General features: G+C 38.2%; 1 protein-coding gene and 1 pseudogene across 1 annotated transcript in view; both read left to right on the plus strand.

The window, feature by feature from the left end:
- NKAIN3 (sodium/potassium transporting ATPase interacting 3) overlaps positions 1–19,932 on the plus strand; it is a 660,746-nt gene that overhangs the window by 630,638 nt on the left and 10,176 nt on the right. Inside the window, exon 6 of the mRNA XM_037803434.1 lies at positions 16,525–16,595. Within this exon, the coding sequence (XP_037659362.1) occupies positions 16,525–16,595 (71 nt within the window). The remainder of the gene's footprint in view (positions 1–16,524; positions 16,596–19,932) is intronic.
- On the plus strand, positions 12,132–13,970 carry LOC119509428 (annotated as a pseudogene).

Raw genomic sequence — 19,932 nt, forward strand, 5'->3', positions numbered from 1 at the left:
GCTCCAACATTCTGTGCATAATAACTGCTGCTTCCTTTCTGTCTTCCGTATCTCATGCAAATTTGTGGCCAATCCTAACTCACAGCCATCCAGAGAAGGTTATTCTGGGAAACACAATCCCAGTTTAGGTAAATTGACACAATACAAAACCAATACAGATTTTAATAATAAAACTGAAACATAATGTTTTTGAATGTATCCAGCAGAATCTCATATGTCATAACAATTTAATGCCCATCATTATCCATTTAAAATATACCTAAACAAGCTGTAACTCACAGGTGAAACTTGAAATCATTCTGTTTTCTTTTTGGAACTTTTTGGAATTTTTCTATTTCCCCCATAAAATTCCATCCACAAGTAATACATTTATTCTTTAAAGTTTTTTTTAATCAGTCTATTATACTTTTCTGCAGTAAAAAAACAGATGTTTAGAGATTGAAATTTTGCTCTCTTAATGTTATCTTTTCATGAATAAATTTCTTAATTTGTATAGCCCAATTATCAATCAAATATTAAATTAGGAAACTTCATGGTTAGTGCTTTTTCTATGTGCTGTTTAAGAAATCTTTGCCTAACCTAAGGCCATGAAAATATTCTTCTATATTGTATTTATTTATTTCTTTGTTTTTGTGTCTTTCACATTTTGATCTATTGATTTTTATGTATAATATGAGGTAGGAGTCAACATTTATCATTTTTCTCCATATGCATATCCAATACCCAAAACCATTTATTAGAAAGATTATCCTTTCACCATTGCCTTATGATGGCACCTTTGTCATAAATCAAGTAGGTGTATTTTTGGACTCCATTATGCTTCATTTATTTAATTGTCTTTTCTTGTACCAAGAGCATACTCTTAATTACTTTTAACTTCATAGTAAATCTTGGTGCCTATTGGTATATTCTCCAACTTTGTTCTTCTTCAAGATTTCCTAACTGATTTTCACATAAATTTTAGAACCAGCTTTTTAACTTAAAAAAAAAAAAAAAAAAAAAAAAAACCTGCTGTGGATTTTTATTGGAATTACATTGAATCCACAGATCAATTTATCCATAGAGCTTTACAGTATCGAGTTTCACCACCCATAAAAGTGTTATATCCTTCCATTTATTTAGGACTTAAATTTTTTTTTCAATAATATTTTGTTGTATTCAATGTTGACAACTCACAAATCACTTTAGATTTATTCCTATAAATTAATATTTATGTTTTTCCTGTGACCAGAAGATTCAAGGGTTAAAAGTTTTCTTTGGATGGGGTTATACCACCAAATATTGCAAGTATTTGAGATATCTCATTCTAGCAATAAGCAGTATTTATGTATTCATATTTAATATGAATTCATGAACTTATTGAAACAAAACTGCCTTATCCCTCTCACTAAGAAGTGCATTTCCAATAAATATTTCATTTTATATTTAGGACTTATTCATCAAACTTTGCAAAACACTTATGTTTGCTCAGTCAGGTTGGCGGCCAATAATTGCACTCATAACCCCATCCAAAGAAAACTTTTAACCCTTGAATTTCATGAACATTATTTTTAAAGTACTACCAGCTGATGAATCATTGTGTTCTCTAATTTTTTTTTTTTTTAAAAAGGAGAGTTAAAAGCCACCTGATTTGCAAAAAGATTTGTTGCCTTGTTGTTAGAAGCATTTATTTTCTCCACATCATCATAGGTAATTAGAACTGCCATTTTGTTTGGTGCCTTGGAGGCTTCTGCAGCCAGGTAATGCACAGAGTAGGTTTCCAGATGGTGTGGATAAATGCCTTTCATTGCAGAGTTGAAAGAATTGTGAAAGGGGATGAGAGAACCAAGAACCAAAATGACCGAAGGTACTTTCTCCTACACTTACCTTTTGGAATTAAGACCCTAGAAACTCATCTCATTTACCTTTTTGAATTAAGGCTCTTGAAATTGACCCCTTAAGCCAAATATGCCTACAGGTCTTTGGGAAGTCTTCACATGCCCCCAGGGCACTCACCCCCAGTTTAAAGACCACTGTCCTATTGCCTCCACTCTCACTCCTTGGGACCAGTAAGAGAATCCCAGGCAGAGCTGGGTTTGCTTCCAGGCCCACCAGATTCTCCACGAGTTCCCAGTCAGTGTTCACCAGACTGAATCACCCTCAGGGCCAATTGAACTGTAAGAATTCTCCATCACAGTAACTGGGATTGATGGGGAACAGGACGGAAGTGAGTAGAGTCCATCTTACATGGCTGTTACCAAGTCAGAAGAAGGAACAATGTGGGGAGATTCTGACCTAGACAACAAAGTCTCTGGGACTGCTTACTCCACTCTTCCGTCTGGGGCTGATTATCCTTAACAACTCATTGGTCCTGGGTGCTTCTTCTTTTCTGTCTCATGTGCTTCCAGAAAGATGGAAGAGGTTTTAAACTTCTGCATCATAAAAAGAGCAAAAATAGTAGTGATAAATCTTGCATTTGGGAGTCATCTGCCCTCTTGACCATCTCTTCACGTTCTGAAAGCTATTTTGGGCAGGTGATAGCTGCAGCCACAGCCTCCCTGCTGGACGTCAGCAGGTTTTAAGGCAATGCCAAGTCCGTTGTTCTCTGTAGATCCATCATGGCGCCCCTGTGGCCTCTTGGTTGGTTGTAAGCATCCCTGTCCAGGGCACTGGGTGGGGCACAACAGGTCATACCCTCTGAAAGCTCAGGTTCCTGGGACAGGAGTCAGCAGCCGATCAGTGACATTGCAAAGGAGCTCGTTTCCTAGTCATGTGGGCAGAGTTGAGTAGAGTTACCTCAGCAATAGCTGAGCTCTCCTAAAAGCCGCCATTATTTCTGGGGTATTGCAAAATCCTCTGTGCAGCCTTTTTTTTTTTTTTAATTAAATTCAGTTTTATTGAGATATATTCATATACCATACAATCATCCGTGGTGTACAATCAACTGTTCACAAAACCATCATATAGTTGTGCATTCATCACCCCAATCTGTTTTTGAATATTTTCCTTACACCAGAAAGAATCAGAATAAGAATAAAAACTGAAAGTAGAAAAGAATACCCAAATCATCCCCCACATCCCACCTTATTTTTCATTTAGTTTTTGTTCCCATTTTTCTACTCATCCATCCATACATTGGTTAAAGGGGTGCTATCCACAGAGTTTTCACAATCACACTTCCCCTCCTTGTAAGCTACATTGTTATACAATTGTCTTCAAGAGTCAAGGCTACTGGGTTGGAGTTTGGTAGTTTCAGGTATTTACTTCTACCTATTCCAATACATTAAAACCTAAAAAGTGTTATCTATATAGTGTGTAAGAATGCCCACCAGAGTGTCCTCTAGACCCCATTTAAAATCTCTCAGCCACTGAGAGTTTATTTAGTTTCATTTCACATCCCCCTTTTGGTCAAGAAGATGCTCTCAATCCCACGATGCTGGGTCCAGATTCATCCCCAGGAGTCACATCCTTCTGCAGTTAAGGGCCTCCACCGCTGATGTCAAGCTTCTATCCTAGCTTTTTTCTTAGGAATTCATTTCATGGAACAAGTAAATCACAGCATAACGGCCCCGACATGTGTGTTTTTAAGGCCTGAGCAAAGCTTCCTTAAGATGTTATTGCTGACTTGGCAACTCGTAAGATAAATGCTTGTTAGAAGAGTCTAATGACTACACAGTGGGAACATGGAGAGACCAGAAAGAAAGCAAGTGAAGAATAACTAGATTACTTGATCGTCATCTTCCCAAGTCTTCTCTTTTTTTTTCCTGAGCTCAATTCAGTGTGACAGGGGCTCAGCATTTCTCAGTTGGGTGACCCAGCAGCATGAAATATGGCTGAATTAGAAACCAAGAGCCACATTCTGGTTAATGAATTGATGAATTTAGTTAAAGCTGGGACACAAATGACAGCCTGAGTGTTCACTTCGAAAAAGCATGTATTAACTTTTGGCATATTGAATCTAAATCTGAAGTTTCTAATCTGCGGTCCATGAGCACAGGGGGCAGTGAACCCCATGAAATAATATGCAAAATTTTGAGTGGCTGTAGAAATGTGCACTTTTTTACAAAGGGTTCCATAATTTTATGACATTATAAACAAGGTCTGTGGTACTAAAATAATAAGAACCATGGCTAACTGCTTTTAAAACCTTGCACTTTTAAATCCCCTCCCCTTCTCCATTTTTCTAACAAATGCATACCTGTGACATCCATGGGGCTGTGACATGTGCTTTGGGGAAACAAACATGAATCAAAGATCACATTTTAATCCTAATGAAAAAAGAAAAAAAAATTAATATATTGAGCTCCCCTCATGGGCCAGCCAGGCACTAACCTATATATTATACACATTTTCTTATTAATCTTTATGGTAAATCTGTTGCAAGTTACCATTAACCATCATGGCATATTTTAAGTTCCAAAAATGATGGCAACAATATTTCTCATCCAACATGCCACTCCCCCCATCAAGAAATTGTCTCTGTTCCCTCCCTTTGAATCTGGTCAGATTTGGTGACTGTCTTGAGTTTGGTGGAAGTGACTTTATGGGACTTTTGAGGCTGTCAGAGAAAGCCACTCAGCTTCTGCTTGGCTCCTTCTCTGTCTCTCGGGTCATTAAGCCTTGGAACCAGCCATTCTGCTGAGAGGACAACCAAGCCACAAGGAGAGGCCCAGGTGGAGAGCAGTGGGTCCCCAGCCCTTAGCCCCCACTAAGCAACCAGCCACCAGCCAGCACCAATTTGCCAGCCATGTGAACGTGCAATCCTGGAAGCAACTCCTCCAGCCTTCTCTCAAGCACCGCACCCACCATTGCATGGAACAGAAATGAACCTTCCCTGCTGAGCCTCTCTCAAATTGCAGATTTCTCAACAAAATAAATGATTAGTATTGGTGTAAGTCACTGTTTTGGGATGGTTTGTTATGTAGCAAGAACCAGAGCAACCACCTTGCCTATAAGAGCAAACTGAGAGAAAGACATTCAATAATTTACAAAGCCAGTAAGTGGTAAAGCTGGAATTCAAAACAGGATCTGCCTGATCTAGTAAAGCCAAACCAAGAAGACAAAGGAAACAGTTGTACCTATATCTGTCGCTTTTTATGTCTTCAAAATAAAAAGAGGTTGAAGAAAATAAGACAAAATGTTAACATCTATTTAATCCTTATGGTGGAAATGTGGGTATCTCTCATGTTATATATATTAGAAATGTTTTATAATTTAAAACTATCTTTTAAAAGATAAAAGCAGCCCACCCTCCCCCAATCAAGATGGCAGAGCAAGATACATCAGGGCTCTGCCTGTACAGAAACTTTGAACAACTGGCAAGAACTGGCAGAAACATCTTTCTACAAGATCCAGAAAAGAGATAAAGGATTAGAATGACAGAACAAGCACCAAATCAAGAAAAAAAGCCCCTTAAAAGTGGTAAGATCTCATAGCCCCCTGGCTGGCCCCATCCCCACCCTTCGCTCCCACTACAGATCCCTGGTACCAGTTCCAGAGGGAACACAGTAACCCTTGTGCACATACTGGGAACATATCTATTTGGCCAATGTTTCTGGTGGTGGCCTGAGAGACTCGCTGTCCCAGAACTTGCCCCAGAGTAGATGGCAGCTCACCAAGCTCTTGTATAGAATGCTTTGGAGAGCAGTCAAGCTGTGTTGCCTGGGGCAGGGGATTGCTCACTGTAGGACATACAGCATAGTGCCCAAGGGGACAAGGGAACTCTTTCCTAGAGAAGAGGAGGCATTCATATCCATGTGAATGGGGGAATTCCTAGGGCCACACACATATGCCAAATATAAGAGGAATGCACAGAAAGGTTCAGGAAGGCCTGTGAGTTTTGGCTTGGAGCTATTCTCCAAACTCTGAAGGAAGAAGGAAGGGCAAAAGTGGAAAATAGTATAATTGGTGGCTATGGGTATGGGGGGGGGGGTGTTGTTGGAGTTTTTTTGTACGGGGTTTGAATTATTTTTGCAACTGTCCTGTAAGTTTTAAATTATTTCAAAATAAAAAGTTTTTTTAAAAGAGAAAAGCAAAGGAATTTTCTCAAATTTAAAAATACGCTCAATTAAAATCAAACATATGTAATTAAGCTCCAGACATCAAAAGTGAATTAAACTCAAAAATGTGTAAAGTTGCCGTACTTTTTAATATATGAAGTATAATAGATGAGATGCATATGATAAAAGAAGACTTGTTTCTATTTGCTCAATTTTCCCTCATTTAATCCTGTTTGTACACATCGTGTATCTGTTCTGAGCTTCCATGTGAGAGGAATCTCAGAAATCCACAGAGGTGTGCATAGATGTAGAGAAAAATAGAATTAAATCCTCAGAGGAAGATCCACATGTCACTCAGGATTTATAGTAAGCACCGTCTTCCCGTTTGCTAAAGCTTCCATTATGCAAAATACCAGAACTAGATTTGTTTTACAAAGGGGATTTATTAGGTTAGAAATTTACACTTTTAAGGCCATAAGTGTCCAAAGTAAGGCATCAACAAGAGGATACCTTCAATGAAGAAAGGCCGATGGTGTCCAGATCACCTCTGTCAGCTGGGAAAGCACGTGGCTGGCATCTACTGGTCCTCTGCTCCCAGGTTCTGGTTTCAAAATGGCTTCCTCCAAAATGTTCATGGGCTTCTGTCTCTCTTAGCATCTCTCAGTTCTCTGCTTGGTTCTCCTGGGGTGTTTCTTTGTAAGCATCTGGAAGTCCTCTCTTAGCTTCTCCAGGACAAACTCTGGGCTTCATCTCTTAGCTTGGCATCTCCAAACGTCCTTCAGTCTGCATCTCCCAGTGTCTCTGAGCGTCTGAGTCTATGTCAGCTCTTAGCTTCTCCTGGGGGCAAACTCTGGATTACATATATTAGCTTCTCTCCAAAATGTCTCTCTCAGCTTCTCTCTCTCCAGTGAACTAATCAAGACCCACCCTGAATGGGCAGGTCCACACCTCCATGGAAATAATCTAATCAAAAGGTCTCACCCACACTTGGGTGGGTCACATCTCCATGGAAACAACCTATTCAAAAGATTCCACCCTAATCAAAAAACTAATAGTCTACCCCCACAAGATTGCTTAAAGACCATGGCTTTTGTGGGGGACATGATAGATTCAAACCAGCACACACCAGAAGCATCGCCATAGAATACGGGAACCATTAGCACCTAGAAGCCCTCGGAGAACAAGGAGAAATTCTCAGAGCTCAGAGTGCCTCTTGCCATAGCCCCTGAAGGGCTGGGATCTTCAACTTCACATAACCTGTAATGAACTGTTTGTCATACAGAGCCGCCAGGTCAGCAGTCAGCTGCCTTGCACATGTTCTATCCCTAAGAGCCACACAGGGCGGGAGGGAATCTGTTGCTTTAAATTCTCCTTTGCTTATGTATAAAATCAAACAGGTTTGCAGTGGCAGGTGGGGAATTGAGTCAGAGCACTGAATTATCCAAAGGAAACTTTGTTACGGCCTCAAGTTTCCTATGGTCAAATAGAAAATTTTGTCTCTTTTAGAAGTGGAAAACAAATCTGTATTTGTAGAGTACAGTGTTGCCATAAATCTAGTGTATCTCTGTAATTTCTTCAGTTCAGTGAGAATCCTTGTCAGGAATTTGCAACGACTAGAGCAAGTAACCACAATGAAACAATTACAAGCAACGTTATTCCTTCCAAGAAGTGGTTTGGCTGTGCTGTTGGAAGCTGGCACAAGAAATAGATTTGAAAAGGACTGCAAACGAAGGCATTTCCTGGCTGCGGGTTCTCCCCGGGGGATCTTTTATAGTAACACCTCGGTTCCAGTAATGGATGAAGACAGGAGAATGGATGAAGAGAGCTCTGGGTAACTGGCTTCTCTGGAGAGTTGATGCCAACTATTAATTGTGCTGATCTTTTATTCTAAAATATGTTTTGCCTTCCCAGGCTTTTGTAACCAGAGCATATGTATATCAATTTCACCTGCCTGCAGATCACACAGCAAGCTGCTCCTTGGATGTTTCTTTCCCTGTCCCTGATCTCGTCCCCAACCACACTTCTGATAAAGATCCCTACATCTTTGGTGTCCTGGCTGTTATATCCACAGATTTCATGGGGTATATGCATTATAAACTTGGCCATGCCTCTTCTGTTACCTCTCATCTTTCATTGAGATCATCCTCTTATTTCTACTGAAGAAATTCCTTATTCAGCCACTTCTCTTCTCATATCTTTCTCATGAAAGTGACTTTTAGGATCCACAGTTGCTTTACATTCTTAACAATGTACTATGACTACCTTTCTACAAACTGGATCAAAAGCTGAAAGTCTTCCCTATTGAGTTGTTTTCAAGTCTTTTGTTGCCATCATTTTTTAATTCCATTGTTTATTTTTAACCGTGTAATATCATTGGGAGAAAAAAAAAACTCTCAGACTCTGTAAACCCATCCTCCATTTATGCTTCAATTCATCCTTTTACTTGCTTATCTTCCTACCTTGGTGTGTCAGGGGTCTCCAAGACCTCCCTTAGTGTCAACGATTCACCAGAAGAATTCAGAGAAGTCAGAAAAGCTGTTATACTCATGGTTATGTTTTATTACAGTGAAAGGATAGAGATTAAAATGAGCAAAAGCAAAAGGAGCATAGGGTAGAGTCCAGAAGAGACCAGGTACAAGCTTCCAGTAGCCCTCTCAGTGGAGTTATATGGACAGCACTTAATCATCCCTGTAATTATGTGTGACAAGTTTGGAGTATTGCCAAACAGGGACGCTCACCTGAGTCTTGGTGTCCAGGGTTTTCTGAGGGACCATTACATAGGCATGGATTGCCCATATGACTGACCTTAGAAATCAGTCTCTGACCCCTTCAGAGATCAAACTGATACAGCAGAGTCCAAGACCCCCACCATAAATCACATTGCTGGCATTAACTGTCAGATACTACCCAAGGCTCCAGGTAAACAAAGGCACTCTTATTAGGCAGGACAAGCCAGAGGCTTAGAGGTTATCTCCCAGGAACCAGGAATGGGCTAGTGCTTTCTTCGGACAAACTCTGACCTAGAGAGCTAACCCTTTTCTGCATACCTGGTAATGGAAAGTGTTGGTATTTGTGTAACAAACTATACTTTTAAACGTGGAAACACCATCATCTGTAGACTTGTGGGCTTTGGTTGCCTGAAAGCCTCTTTGCTCTCTTCCACCTGTGTCAGCACAACCATGAAAGGCTCTGGATGTTTTCAGTGTCATCATTACAGACATTTCAATGATTCTTTTTTAATAGTCGGATTTTTTGTAATCTTGCCTAGTTCTGCAAGGTTGATAATTTAATTTTTACCTCTATGTGTAAAATTCTATTTCTAGAAAGTTCCAAAATTTACAGCACATTAAAATTCTGATATGCAGAGAAAATGTAGCTCATTTATTTATATTGCCAAATGTCCTAGTTTGTCCCTGTTTACACGAGTTGCTCTCATATCTTCCCTGGGTTACTCTTAGTCCTAAAATTTTTGGTTTTTGAACAAAATATTATTATTAGTGCTTATGTTAGAATGATCTAGGATGGGTGCACAGACAGTACACTCAGCTTATGCTGTGGTCTCATTTGTGTGAGACAAATGTGCAATGAACACGATTCTGTTTTAACCCATAGTTAAATCTATAAGAAAACCAACAACACCCCTCTCTTTTCTTCCATACTTTTTTTTAGGTTTTATTTTATTTTTTTATTTACTTTTATTGAGATATATTCACATACCATGCAGTCATGCAAAGTGTACATTCAATTGTTCACAGTACCATTATATAGTTGTGCATTCATCACCAAAATTAATTTTTGAACATTTTCATTACCACACACACAAAAATAACAAGAATAAAAATTAAAAGTGAAAAAGAACAATTAAAGTAAAAAAGAACACTGGGTGCCTTTTTTTTTTATTTTTTGTGCCCCATTTTTCTACTCATCATCTATACACTGGACAAAGGGGAGTGTGGTCCATATGGCTTTCCCAATCACATTGTCACCACTCATAAGCTACATTTTTATACAATTGTCTTCAAGATTCATGGGTTCTGGGTTGCAGTTTTTTCCTCCATGCTTTAAGGACACAAGGCAACTAATACCTTCCTTTCAAGGACAGCATCAATCACTGATAAAAAGATATGTGCTGCGATAGCGATGGCTAGACATAGCTAACTCTATCCAGTCTCAGGATGTGGGAGAAGTACTGGAAGTAGCAACCCTTCCAGCAACTCAAAACTCCAGGCCACAGCCAAGAAGGTCCAAAGAACATGGAGAAGTATAGGTTAACGCACTGACTCCATTAGTGGAAGAAGAACTTCTCAAAGGGTTGAAAAAACGATACCAGTATCATATCAGTTCATCAGATGCTTTCAACAAAAAACTTGTTCATTTATTTTCAATAATAGTTTGATTTTTCTTTTGTCCAATTCATGGACTCAAAGTGAAACTTCTAGATATTCCTTCTTTCCCAGGTAAAACTTTTGTTATTATGTTTTTCATTGAGATAAAATTCACATAGCATAAAATTAACCATTAACTATTTTAAAATTGTCCAATTCAGTGGCATTAAGTACGTTCACAATGTTATGCAGCCATCACTAGTTGCAGAATTTTTCATTACCCCAAACAGGCAACTCATACACATGAAACAGTCACTCTCCATTTTCCCTCTCCCCCAACCTCTGGCAACCACTAATCTGCTCTCTGTCTCTGTAGATTTGTCTATTCTGGATGTGACATATACATGGAATCATACAATATATGGACTTTTGTGTATCACATCTTTCACTTAGCATAGTGTTTCCAAGGTTCATCCACGTTGTAGCATGGATCAGTACTTCATTCTTTTTTTTTTTTTTTATGGTCAAAAAACTTATATTTAGAATTTGCCAGCTGGACTCAGTTTAGATGATCCCAATTTTGTTGGCAACATCCAAAGCATCATAGTCAGGAGCCAGTCGAACATATGCCTTCTTCTCTCCATCAGGCCTGATCAGGGTGTTGACCTTTCCACGTCAATGTCATAGAGCTTCTTCACAGCCTGTTTGATCTGGTGATCGTTGGCCTTGACATCCACAATGAACACAAATGTGTTGTTGTCTTCAGTCTTCTTCATGGCTGACTCAGTGGTCAGGGGGAACTTGCTGATGGCATAGTGGTCAAGCTTGTTTCTCCTGGGGGCGCTCTTCCGAGGATATTTGGGCTGTCCTCTGAGACGCAGAGTTTTGGGCCGCCGGAATGTAGGGGAAGTGCGGATCTTCTTTTTCTTGTGGCTGTGGACGCCTTTCAGTACTGCCTTCTTGGCTTTCAAAGCCTTTGCTTTGGCTTCGGTTTTGGGAGGGGCAGGGGCTTCCTCCTTTGCTTTGGGCGCCGTCTTCGTGACTCATTCCTTTTTACAGATGAATGCTATCCATTGCGTGAATAGACCACATTTTGTTTATCCTTTCATCAGTTGTTTCCACCTACTGGCTTTTGTGAATAGAGCTACTGTGAACTTTTGTGTACAAGTCTTTATTTAAATAACTTTGCAATTCTTAGGGGTATATTCCTAGGAATGGAATTGCTGGGTTACTGTTATATCATTTAAAATGTTATGATTATTCAATTAAGAAGTAACTATTAAAGATAAAATTATTTTTGAAGTAATACTACAAATGCAAACTTTTTGTGTTAAAAAAACACAACTTAGTATTCTTACTAAATTAAGAATCTTATAAAACAGAAATATACTTGGAATTCAGGTGTGCATGTAATTTATAACTCCTTCCCCAAAAAGCTGCTCTACGTCAACAGTGAAAACAGAAACTCTAGTTTTCAAAATTTATACACAATCACAGAGTAAATAAACTAGAATTTTTTGTGATGAAGCTGATTTTGAACAGTTAAGAAGAACTTTGGCATGACAATAAATTGTGTCTCTTTGCTTCTCTTCATCAATCCGAGTTAAGTACATTTCAGCCTTTGAAGATCTACTTTGTAAATCAATATTGTTTCCTATAACGGTTGTGAGCATTTTTATAAATGTTTTCTACATTTTGGTTGCATTGCATTCAAGATCAGTTGAAAAGCAAATCAGATTATTCAGCTTTTGGAGCTTTTAGTAAACTGCAATAATTGAAAACTTATTAAAAGGAAAGGCCAGGCTGATCTTCAGTTGACCATGGCAGGATGGAGAGGCTGGGGGTGCAGCCGGAGGTGGAAGGCGGTGGAGAGGAAGAAGAGGGCACTGCCCGGGTCGTGAATATCAGGGCAACTGGGGGCTCGCTGGGTGTGCCAGGGCCTCAGGATGCCCAGCGGCTCCCCTTGTTGAGTTCAGCAGAAATATTTGGTGGTTACCTACAACTATGAAGCCAGGAAACGTGGAGTTAAGAAACTTATGAATGTCAGAGGTGCAGAAGAAAAGTATCCACCGTGTTATTAGTTAGTGGAGAAGACTTGACCTGTTACAGAGAGAGATGTCATATAAGTTTACAGAGTTATTGGAAGAATTTAGCTCAGTTGTTGAAAGACTTGGATTTGATGAAAATTTTGTGGTTCTAAGTGAAATGATTAAAAAGAGACTACAACAGCTTCAGAGTGATGAACATTCTGCAGTCACTGTATCAGGTTACATATATAATAATCAGTGTGTTGCCTATAAAACTACCAAACATCTTGAAGCAATGGGTATCAGTAGTGTGCCTGATCTCCAAACCTTTCATTCCAAAATATTAGAGAAGGAATTGGAATTTCAGTTGCTCAGCGTATCCGGAAGCTCAGTTTTGGAGAGGATAACTCTCCTGTGATGCCCTCAGGACCACCTCAGTCCTTTAGTGAAGAAGATTTGTTTAAAAAGTGTTCATCAGAAGTTGAAACTAAAAAAAAAAGGATTGGAGAACTACTTGGAACTACTTGCCAGACTTTTCTAGGTATTCATCTGAGAAGCACTGTAGCCATGAGAGTCGCAGTGCCCCATTCCATCCCATGTGATTCAGAAGTTAGGGACAGGGAATTATGACATGATGACCCAATGGTTGATGTACTTATGAAGCTTTTCAGAAATATGGTGCCTGCGAAGATGCAATTTCACCTTACCCTTCTAAGTGTGTGTTTCTGCAATCTTAAAGCACTTAATACTGCTAAGAAAGGACCTGTTTATTATTATTTAACACCGTCATTATCAACAACTTCATGCTCTGGCAAGCACAGTTTTAAAATGAATGACATTCATATGGAAGATTATTCAAAAGACAAAGAAACAAACTAGGATTTTCTACCAAGTGGAAGAATTGAAAGTACAAGAGCTGGGGGGTCTCCACTAGATACTACAAATTTTTCTAAAGAAAAAGCCATTAATGAATTCTTACTCTATTCACTTCCAGAGGGTATTCACCAAGAAGTCTTTAAATAGCTTCCAGCAGATGTTCAAGAAGAAATCTTTTCCGGAAAATCTAGAGAAAAATTTCAAGGGAAAAGAAGTTTGAATTGTCCATTACGTGCCTCCAGAGGAGTATTATCTTTCTTTACTGCAAAACAGATGCAAGATAATCCCTCAAATCCTGGAGACCACTTATCCAGTAGCAAACAGGTATCCTCTGTATCTCACTGTGAACCAGGAACACCAGGCTTAAATGGTTAGTAGGTTCTCTTATCTGTCTAGCCACAAGGATTATCCACATTATTTAGACGGTGGATGAACGAATGAGTCCAGGGCCTAAGGAATCTCAAGGGTTTCATTTTTCAAATACAAACCCTGCTGGGTCTGTTTTCCATTCATTTCCAAATTTCCAAAGTGAGCAACTTTTCCCCAAAAATCGCACTACAGATAGCCATAAGCAGCCCATAGCAACAGGATCTCATCATGAAGCACTTACAGAAAATAGAGAGCAAGATTCTGTAGGGGAGAAAATTACTTTTCTTTCTGATATTGATCCTGAAGTTTTCTGAGTTTCCAGAAGAGGTACAAAAAAAGATGTTGACTTTGAGTGGAAGACATCAGGATCTTATTTCCAAATTTTACATAAATAGGCATGTTCAGAAAAAAGAAAGGTCTAAAAAGCAAGGGAAATACCATTGTTCTTCTCAGTTTAGCAGTTTCCTAAGCTTTTTTAAATTAAACATTATCAGATACAATATTCAATAATGTAGAAATCTAACGCAAAATGTTTCCAATAAAGCAAGAAGAGTTAGGGGAAGTAAATTCCTGTACAAAGAATAAAAATATTCATAACAAGAAACAATGTGAAATATTATCTCCCTCTTGCTTCTAAAATTATTTTCTATTGCTTTTCAATAAAAAATATGAATATCATGGTCAAAAAAAAGGAAAGGCTAATATTGAAATTTTTTTCACAAAAGCAAGAGAGGAACTAGACAAATTAAATAATGAGAGTGCAAATGTTATACAAAATTTAATTTTAAAATTTTATGATTTCCTTTTGGAAATCTTTACTTGAGAGAGGAATCTTTTGATGGAGCTCCTATTTTTAATTGAAAAAATTCTGCACCAGAATGAAAAGAGGTTGATTTGAGAAGGCCTAAAATTTTGTAGGCTCTATATGTGCTGCAAAGAATCATAAATAAACACATTTTATGCTTTTTTGTCTTATGAATTATTTTTGTCAAATAAGGATACTCTGAATGAAGGTAAAATTGTTGTACCTGGGAAAAGAATTGGCCTAAAATACATTACTTATATCTTCCATTTAGCTAAATTTTCTTGCACCTATCGAGAGAGTATTTCCTCATTTCAAAGTACTGTGATCCCCAGAGAAGAGTCAATTAAAGTGCCAACAAGTTCAAACTCACTAAGTATATAATGAAACACTGAAGAAGATTGCAGGCAAATTTATGGAAAATGTAAAAATAAAATCACATTGAAAAATATTTATATTTTATTTGTACATATATATACACACATTCTTCCCCAAAATCCTAATGATATGGTGTATTAGAGACAGAGATGGCTAGCAAGCAGAATAAAGTATATGAATGTATATCAAAAATAATGATTCTGTTAATATTACATTTTAATGTTCAGATGATCAATATAAAGAAGTTTTATTTTTATTTGTCTTTAGTATCTATGTGGATATATGTTATCTTTGATCTTTAGAAATAATTTTATTTGTTAATATAATTTACAATTACAATCCATTTCTTCAAAAAAATATGTATTTATAATTTTATTTTACCACTCCCATTAACTTCCAGAAGTGTTCCACAAATACCACAGTTGTTCAGATTTTAATCAGTCTGATCCTCCTTCTAAACTCCCACTCACTGGTTAGCAGGGTGGGGGAATAGATATTTGGTTAAACATCTAATTGAATTAAAAATTTACTTCAATCTGATCATTCAAATGGTCCTTTGAGGCGCTTCTTACTTTCTCCGGGAAAATGTTGGCATTGTCTCAGATTGGGTCCCTCCCACTGCTTCTGCCCCTGCCGTAGTATCTAGGTAATTCATATGACCTAGTAGGTAAAGGACTGGTTTCAGGGTTTTCTTTTCTCCAGGAGGGATGCCCCTTGTCCTCCCCAGTTTTGGGCACTTTGCAGCCCTCCTAAGTTCATGTGTGCATCTGGGGAGCTGGTGAAGCTGTGACTGACCCAGCCTTATTTTACCTTCTCCAAAGAAGGAAAAAGGACCGGGCAGGTCAGGTGTTGGCGAGAGTGGCTAGAGCTCTTCAAAGCTTCAATACATCTACTAGACTAATTCATCTCTCTCTAAATCACAATTCACTTACATGCTTCTTTAGCTGAGGCGACAACATAATGTTCTCATACTATGAATCTGAACACACACCCACACCCACGCAGTTTCCTTCCGTAGAGTTCAGTGTCCCTGTATGCTTATATAATGGTTAATGTTATATACATTGTATTGTACAACCAAAGCTTAGTTTAAAGTAATTAATATTCTTAATGGAACATAACAAAAAAAGTAAAACAAACTAAGACTAGTCATGGACATTAAGATTGGAAAATAAGTACTGAGGCTTTGATCAAAATAGAAAGCAATTAAGAATAATATTACACAGAATAGTGAGTATTTCTACAGGCTGTGAGACCAGGGAGAAGATGAAACCTTTGTAAAAGGCAGACACTGATTTCTCAGGGATGGCTTGTGGACAAAAGGCATGAAATAAATTATGTGGCCTCTCGGAGGCTTTCCTAATGATGCAATAAATAATTCTAAGAAAAAAAAAATGGATTCTGGCAACACAAAGAGAAAGTATATCTTTTCACATATGGGGAGAAAGAACACATCTGTAAGCCTAAGGACAAACTCATTATTTAAAATCTAATATTTGGTTACTTCGTTTTTCACAGATGCCAATAACAACTGTGATTTTTCAGTCCCTAAGATTCCAAGATCTTCATGTTTTTCTTAAAATTTCCCCACTTTTTGCCTATTGACAATATTTTTATAGGAGTCCTTTTGTTAAATATCTATTTTTTCCACTTTTATGGTAAACATATTTTTATTAATGTTATTTTTATGTGTTACATTTTAAACGCTCAGTGTGATCTGTAGTTTTTGTTTCCACATTTATTTATATTGGGCTATGTTATATTTTCAGTTGATTTCATAGGTGGACTTGATACACACTCCTACTACCAGGATCATGTTGAGTTAAAGCCTGTTAAACCTGTAAGTAAAGGTGTGATGATATGGAAAATATTAATCCTTCTAACTTGGCCAAAACTAACCAAACCTGAAATACTTTGGACCTGCTCCTACTAATCCTTGGTTTAATTTCCCACTCATATTTAAAAACACACCTTTCACAAGTAACCCAACATTATCGTGATTATTCATTCCAAAATGGATTTGAAGTAGGAAATGTGATTTATATTTCTAAAATCATATTTTTATTTTATTTTCCTTGTCAGTAGTTGATTGCCAAATTGAAAAGGGGGGTTGGATTATGTAGTCTCTTTAGCAGAAGAGAAGACTGACTGTGTGTTTGGGGGGCAGCATAGCAGAGTGGAAAGGGACAAGAGTTGTAGGCTCCATGTGTGTGGTCCCAGGTAAGTTCTCTGACCCCAGTGAGACGTGGTTCTATCATCTGTAACAGGGTTTCACATGAGGGAGAGGGATGGATTAAATGGGATTATATATGCATATTGTATGTCAAGTTGTCTATTACATGCCTACAAAAGAACGGAAGCTAGATAATAGTGATTATTAAATTCAACTATTTGAGTAACATGTTCAGGAATGTGTTTTCTATGTCCCTAGAAGACATGGAAGGAAATCAACAACAACAATAAAGCACGTAAAACAACAGATTTCAGTTGAGTATTGTGATGGTTAATTTTACATGTCATTCTGGCTGGGTTGTAGTATCCAGCTGTTGCATCAAATGCCAGCCCACTTGCCACTGTGGAGGTATTTCAAAGATGAGGTTAGCATCTACAATCAGCTGACTTTAAGGAAAGGAGATTGACCCTCCATAAAATGGCTGGGCCACTTCCCTTCAGTTAGAGGTTTTAAGAGTAAGAACTGAGGGCTCCAGGGAGCAGAAGGAATTCCGCCTCTAGATGACACCTTCCACTTTCTTTCTGAGTTTCTAGCCCAAAGAATTCAGACTCAAGACTTCACTATCACTCTCATCAGAATTTCCAGCCTTCAGCCTGCCCTATGGAATTGGGCTTGCCAGCCCCCATAATCACTTAAACCAATTTCTTATAATATAATAGTAATATATACCAAATATATAATTATGTATAATAATACGTAATATAAATATATATACATATACATTTGTCCTGTTGGTTCTGTTTCTCTGGAGAACCCTGACTGATACAAGCATAGAAAAAGGATTCCTGGTCACCTGACTGATAAAATACTACAAAACAGGGAAATAGATATAATGACTCCCTGCCTAAAAAATTCTAAGCAGCAAATAGAAAACTCCATAAAATAACAATAGCTATCATGTGCTGAGTACTTTACATTCATTAGCTTACTCAATCCTCCTGAAAATATTCTTAAGTACTAACTAATATTCCCTCTATTTATAAAGGTTAGGCAACTTTGCCAAAGTCCCACTATTAGTAAGTGGTGGAGCTGGGAGCTTTCCTGGCTGATAAATCATCACCCTGCCTGACGTTGTGCACTTACATATATGATCTCCCCATTCTTTCAGCCCAGTGTTCTGTAATTTCATAATGATTGTGCAAATTGTGTAAAACAGTCCTAAACAATTTATCTGAGTAACCGGTAGAGCAGATATGAATGAAAGGCTTCATAGGCTGCCTCTTTGCCACGGGGGGTCCTTCCCAAATCTGTAATACCACTCGCCTCACCCCCCTCAGCTTTTGGGGGACAAAGCTCTGAGAAGCCTGCCCAGGTCCCCCACCACCCCAGAAGGGCAACTGGTGACTGAGAGAAGCTGAGCAAGTTTTGTTGCAAATAAACCCAGAGACTCAAGCTCTTTCTAACCTGGAGAGAATGACAAACTGAGTGGAATTCATCATGAACATGAGCTGGGGTGGGGGGGATAACTACTTGGAGAAGAATTGAATTAATTTTATTCTAGCAGAATGATCTAAGGGAAACATGGCTCACAAGCTACACAAAGCAGCGAAGTGCCGATCACAGGCTAGATATTTGAGTAAATTCTGGGTTCTTAAAATAAATCCAATTTGGCAACAGTCACCCTATATAATAAGTGCAGGACCAGGCAGCCACCACCTCATGACTCAATGCTACTGAGTGCTCAGTAAGTGATGTGCTCCAAAAGTTGACATGGATTTGGGGAACTTGGAAGGGATTATGCGAATAATAAGCTGACCCATGCATTAGAAGTGAGAAACAAACTGAAACCATGTCTGGTGCTGACTTGGAGTCTTTATATATTTGTTATGTGATGAGAAGATGATGAATTATTTCCTCTCCACTCTTAAAAAGTAACTCAGCAGAGAAATTGCAAGTTAAAAAAAACATTGGTTAGCTTTAAGAAAGATCTTTCCATTAAGGAAGTTTCTTAAAAATGGCAATTGATTAATATTGATAATAGAATCTCCTTTCTTGAATGGACACATGTACACTTGTGTATCTCAAAAGGTTCCTCCATGGCTTGTCCTAGAAGCAAATGACTTCAGTTTATGTTTTCTGAAGTCCCTCCCAGCTCTGTGAATCAAGAACATATACTACATCCTTTAAGATCATCAAAAAATCTTTGACCAACTCCACTATTTTCTCAAAGGATTTCCTCAACAACCCTGTTCACTGCCAAACTCTCACATTCTTCTAGCTGAATCTAGCAAAAATTATGGGCTGTAGAAAATAACAGAAACAAGTTTCTGCTTTGACATGTTATGCATACTATTATGTCAGATGAAATGTGGAATGCCTTTCAACCATGAAGGTGGCAGGAGTCTGAAAGGTCAAAATAAACCTGAATTAATATCATTGCATATGAAACAACTTAAGAGGTCAGCACCTACACTCCCCCCTGATATGCAAATATTGAAGCATTTATCAGTCAGTCTGCTTGATTTCTTTTGATAAGGCCATTATATTGGATGCTGCTGTACCCAGCTCAGCAATGCCGTATCAAAATCCAGCAACAGCTCAGAGAAACAGCCAATCTCTTGTATTAAATCATTAGAGCAGGGAATAAATGCTGTTTTTTAACTTTCATTAAGCCACTTTAATCTCTATGGAGTACAAAGCCAGATTTTATGAGGAAGTTACTTTATTAAAGGGGATCAGGAGAATCCTTAGCTTACCTCCAGGTATGTATGTAGACAGGTAGCTTTCTACCTTAGACAGGTAGTTACAAGCAGACATTCCATTCACAGGTAATACCATGGAGTTGTACAGGAAGCCTCATTTCTCAGGTTTTGATTGTGTTTTTGCTTGGAATCATAAAACATACCTTTCAAGTGCTGACAGTCAAATTGTGAATAAATCGGTATATTTTTTGGCAGTGCGGTTGTGGTGGAAGTAAAGCAGTTCATCTGTGGTCTTGGTGTTT

Source organism: Choloepus didactylus, chromosome 14 (genome assembly GCF_015220235.1).
Source record: "Choloepus didactylus isolate mChoDid1 chromosome 14, mChoDid1.pri, whole genome shotgun sequence".
NCBI lineage: Eukaryota > Metazoa > Chordata > Mammalia > Pilosa > Megalonychidae > Choloepus > Choloepus didactylus.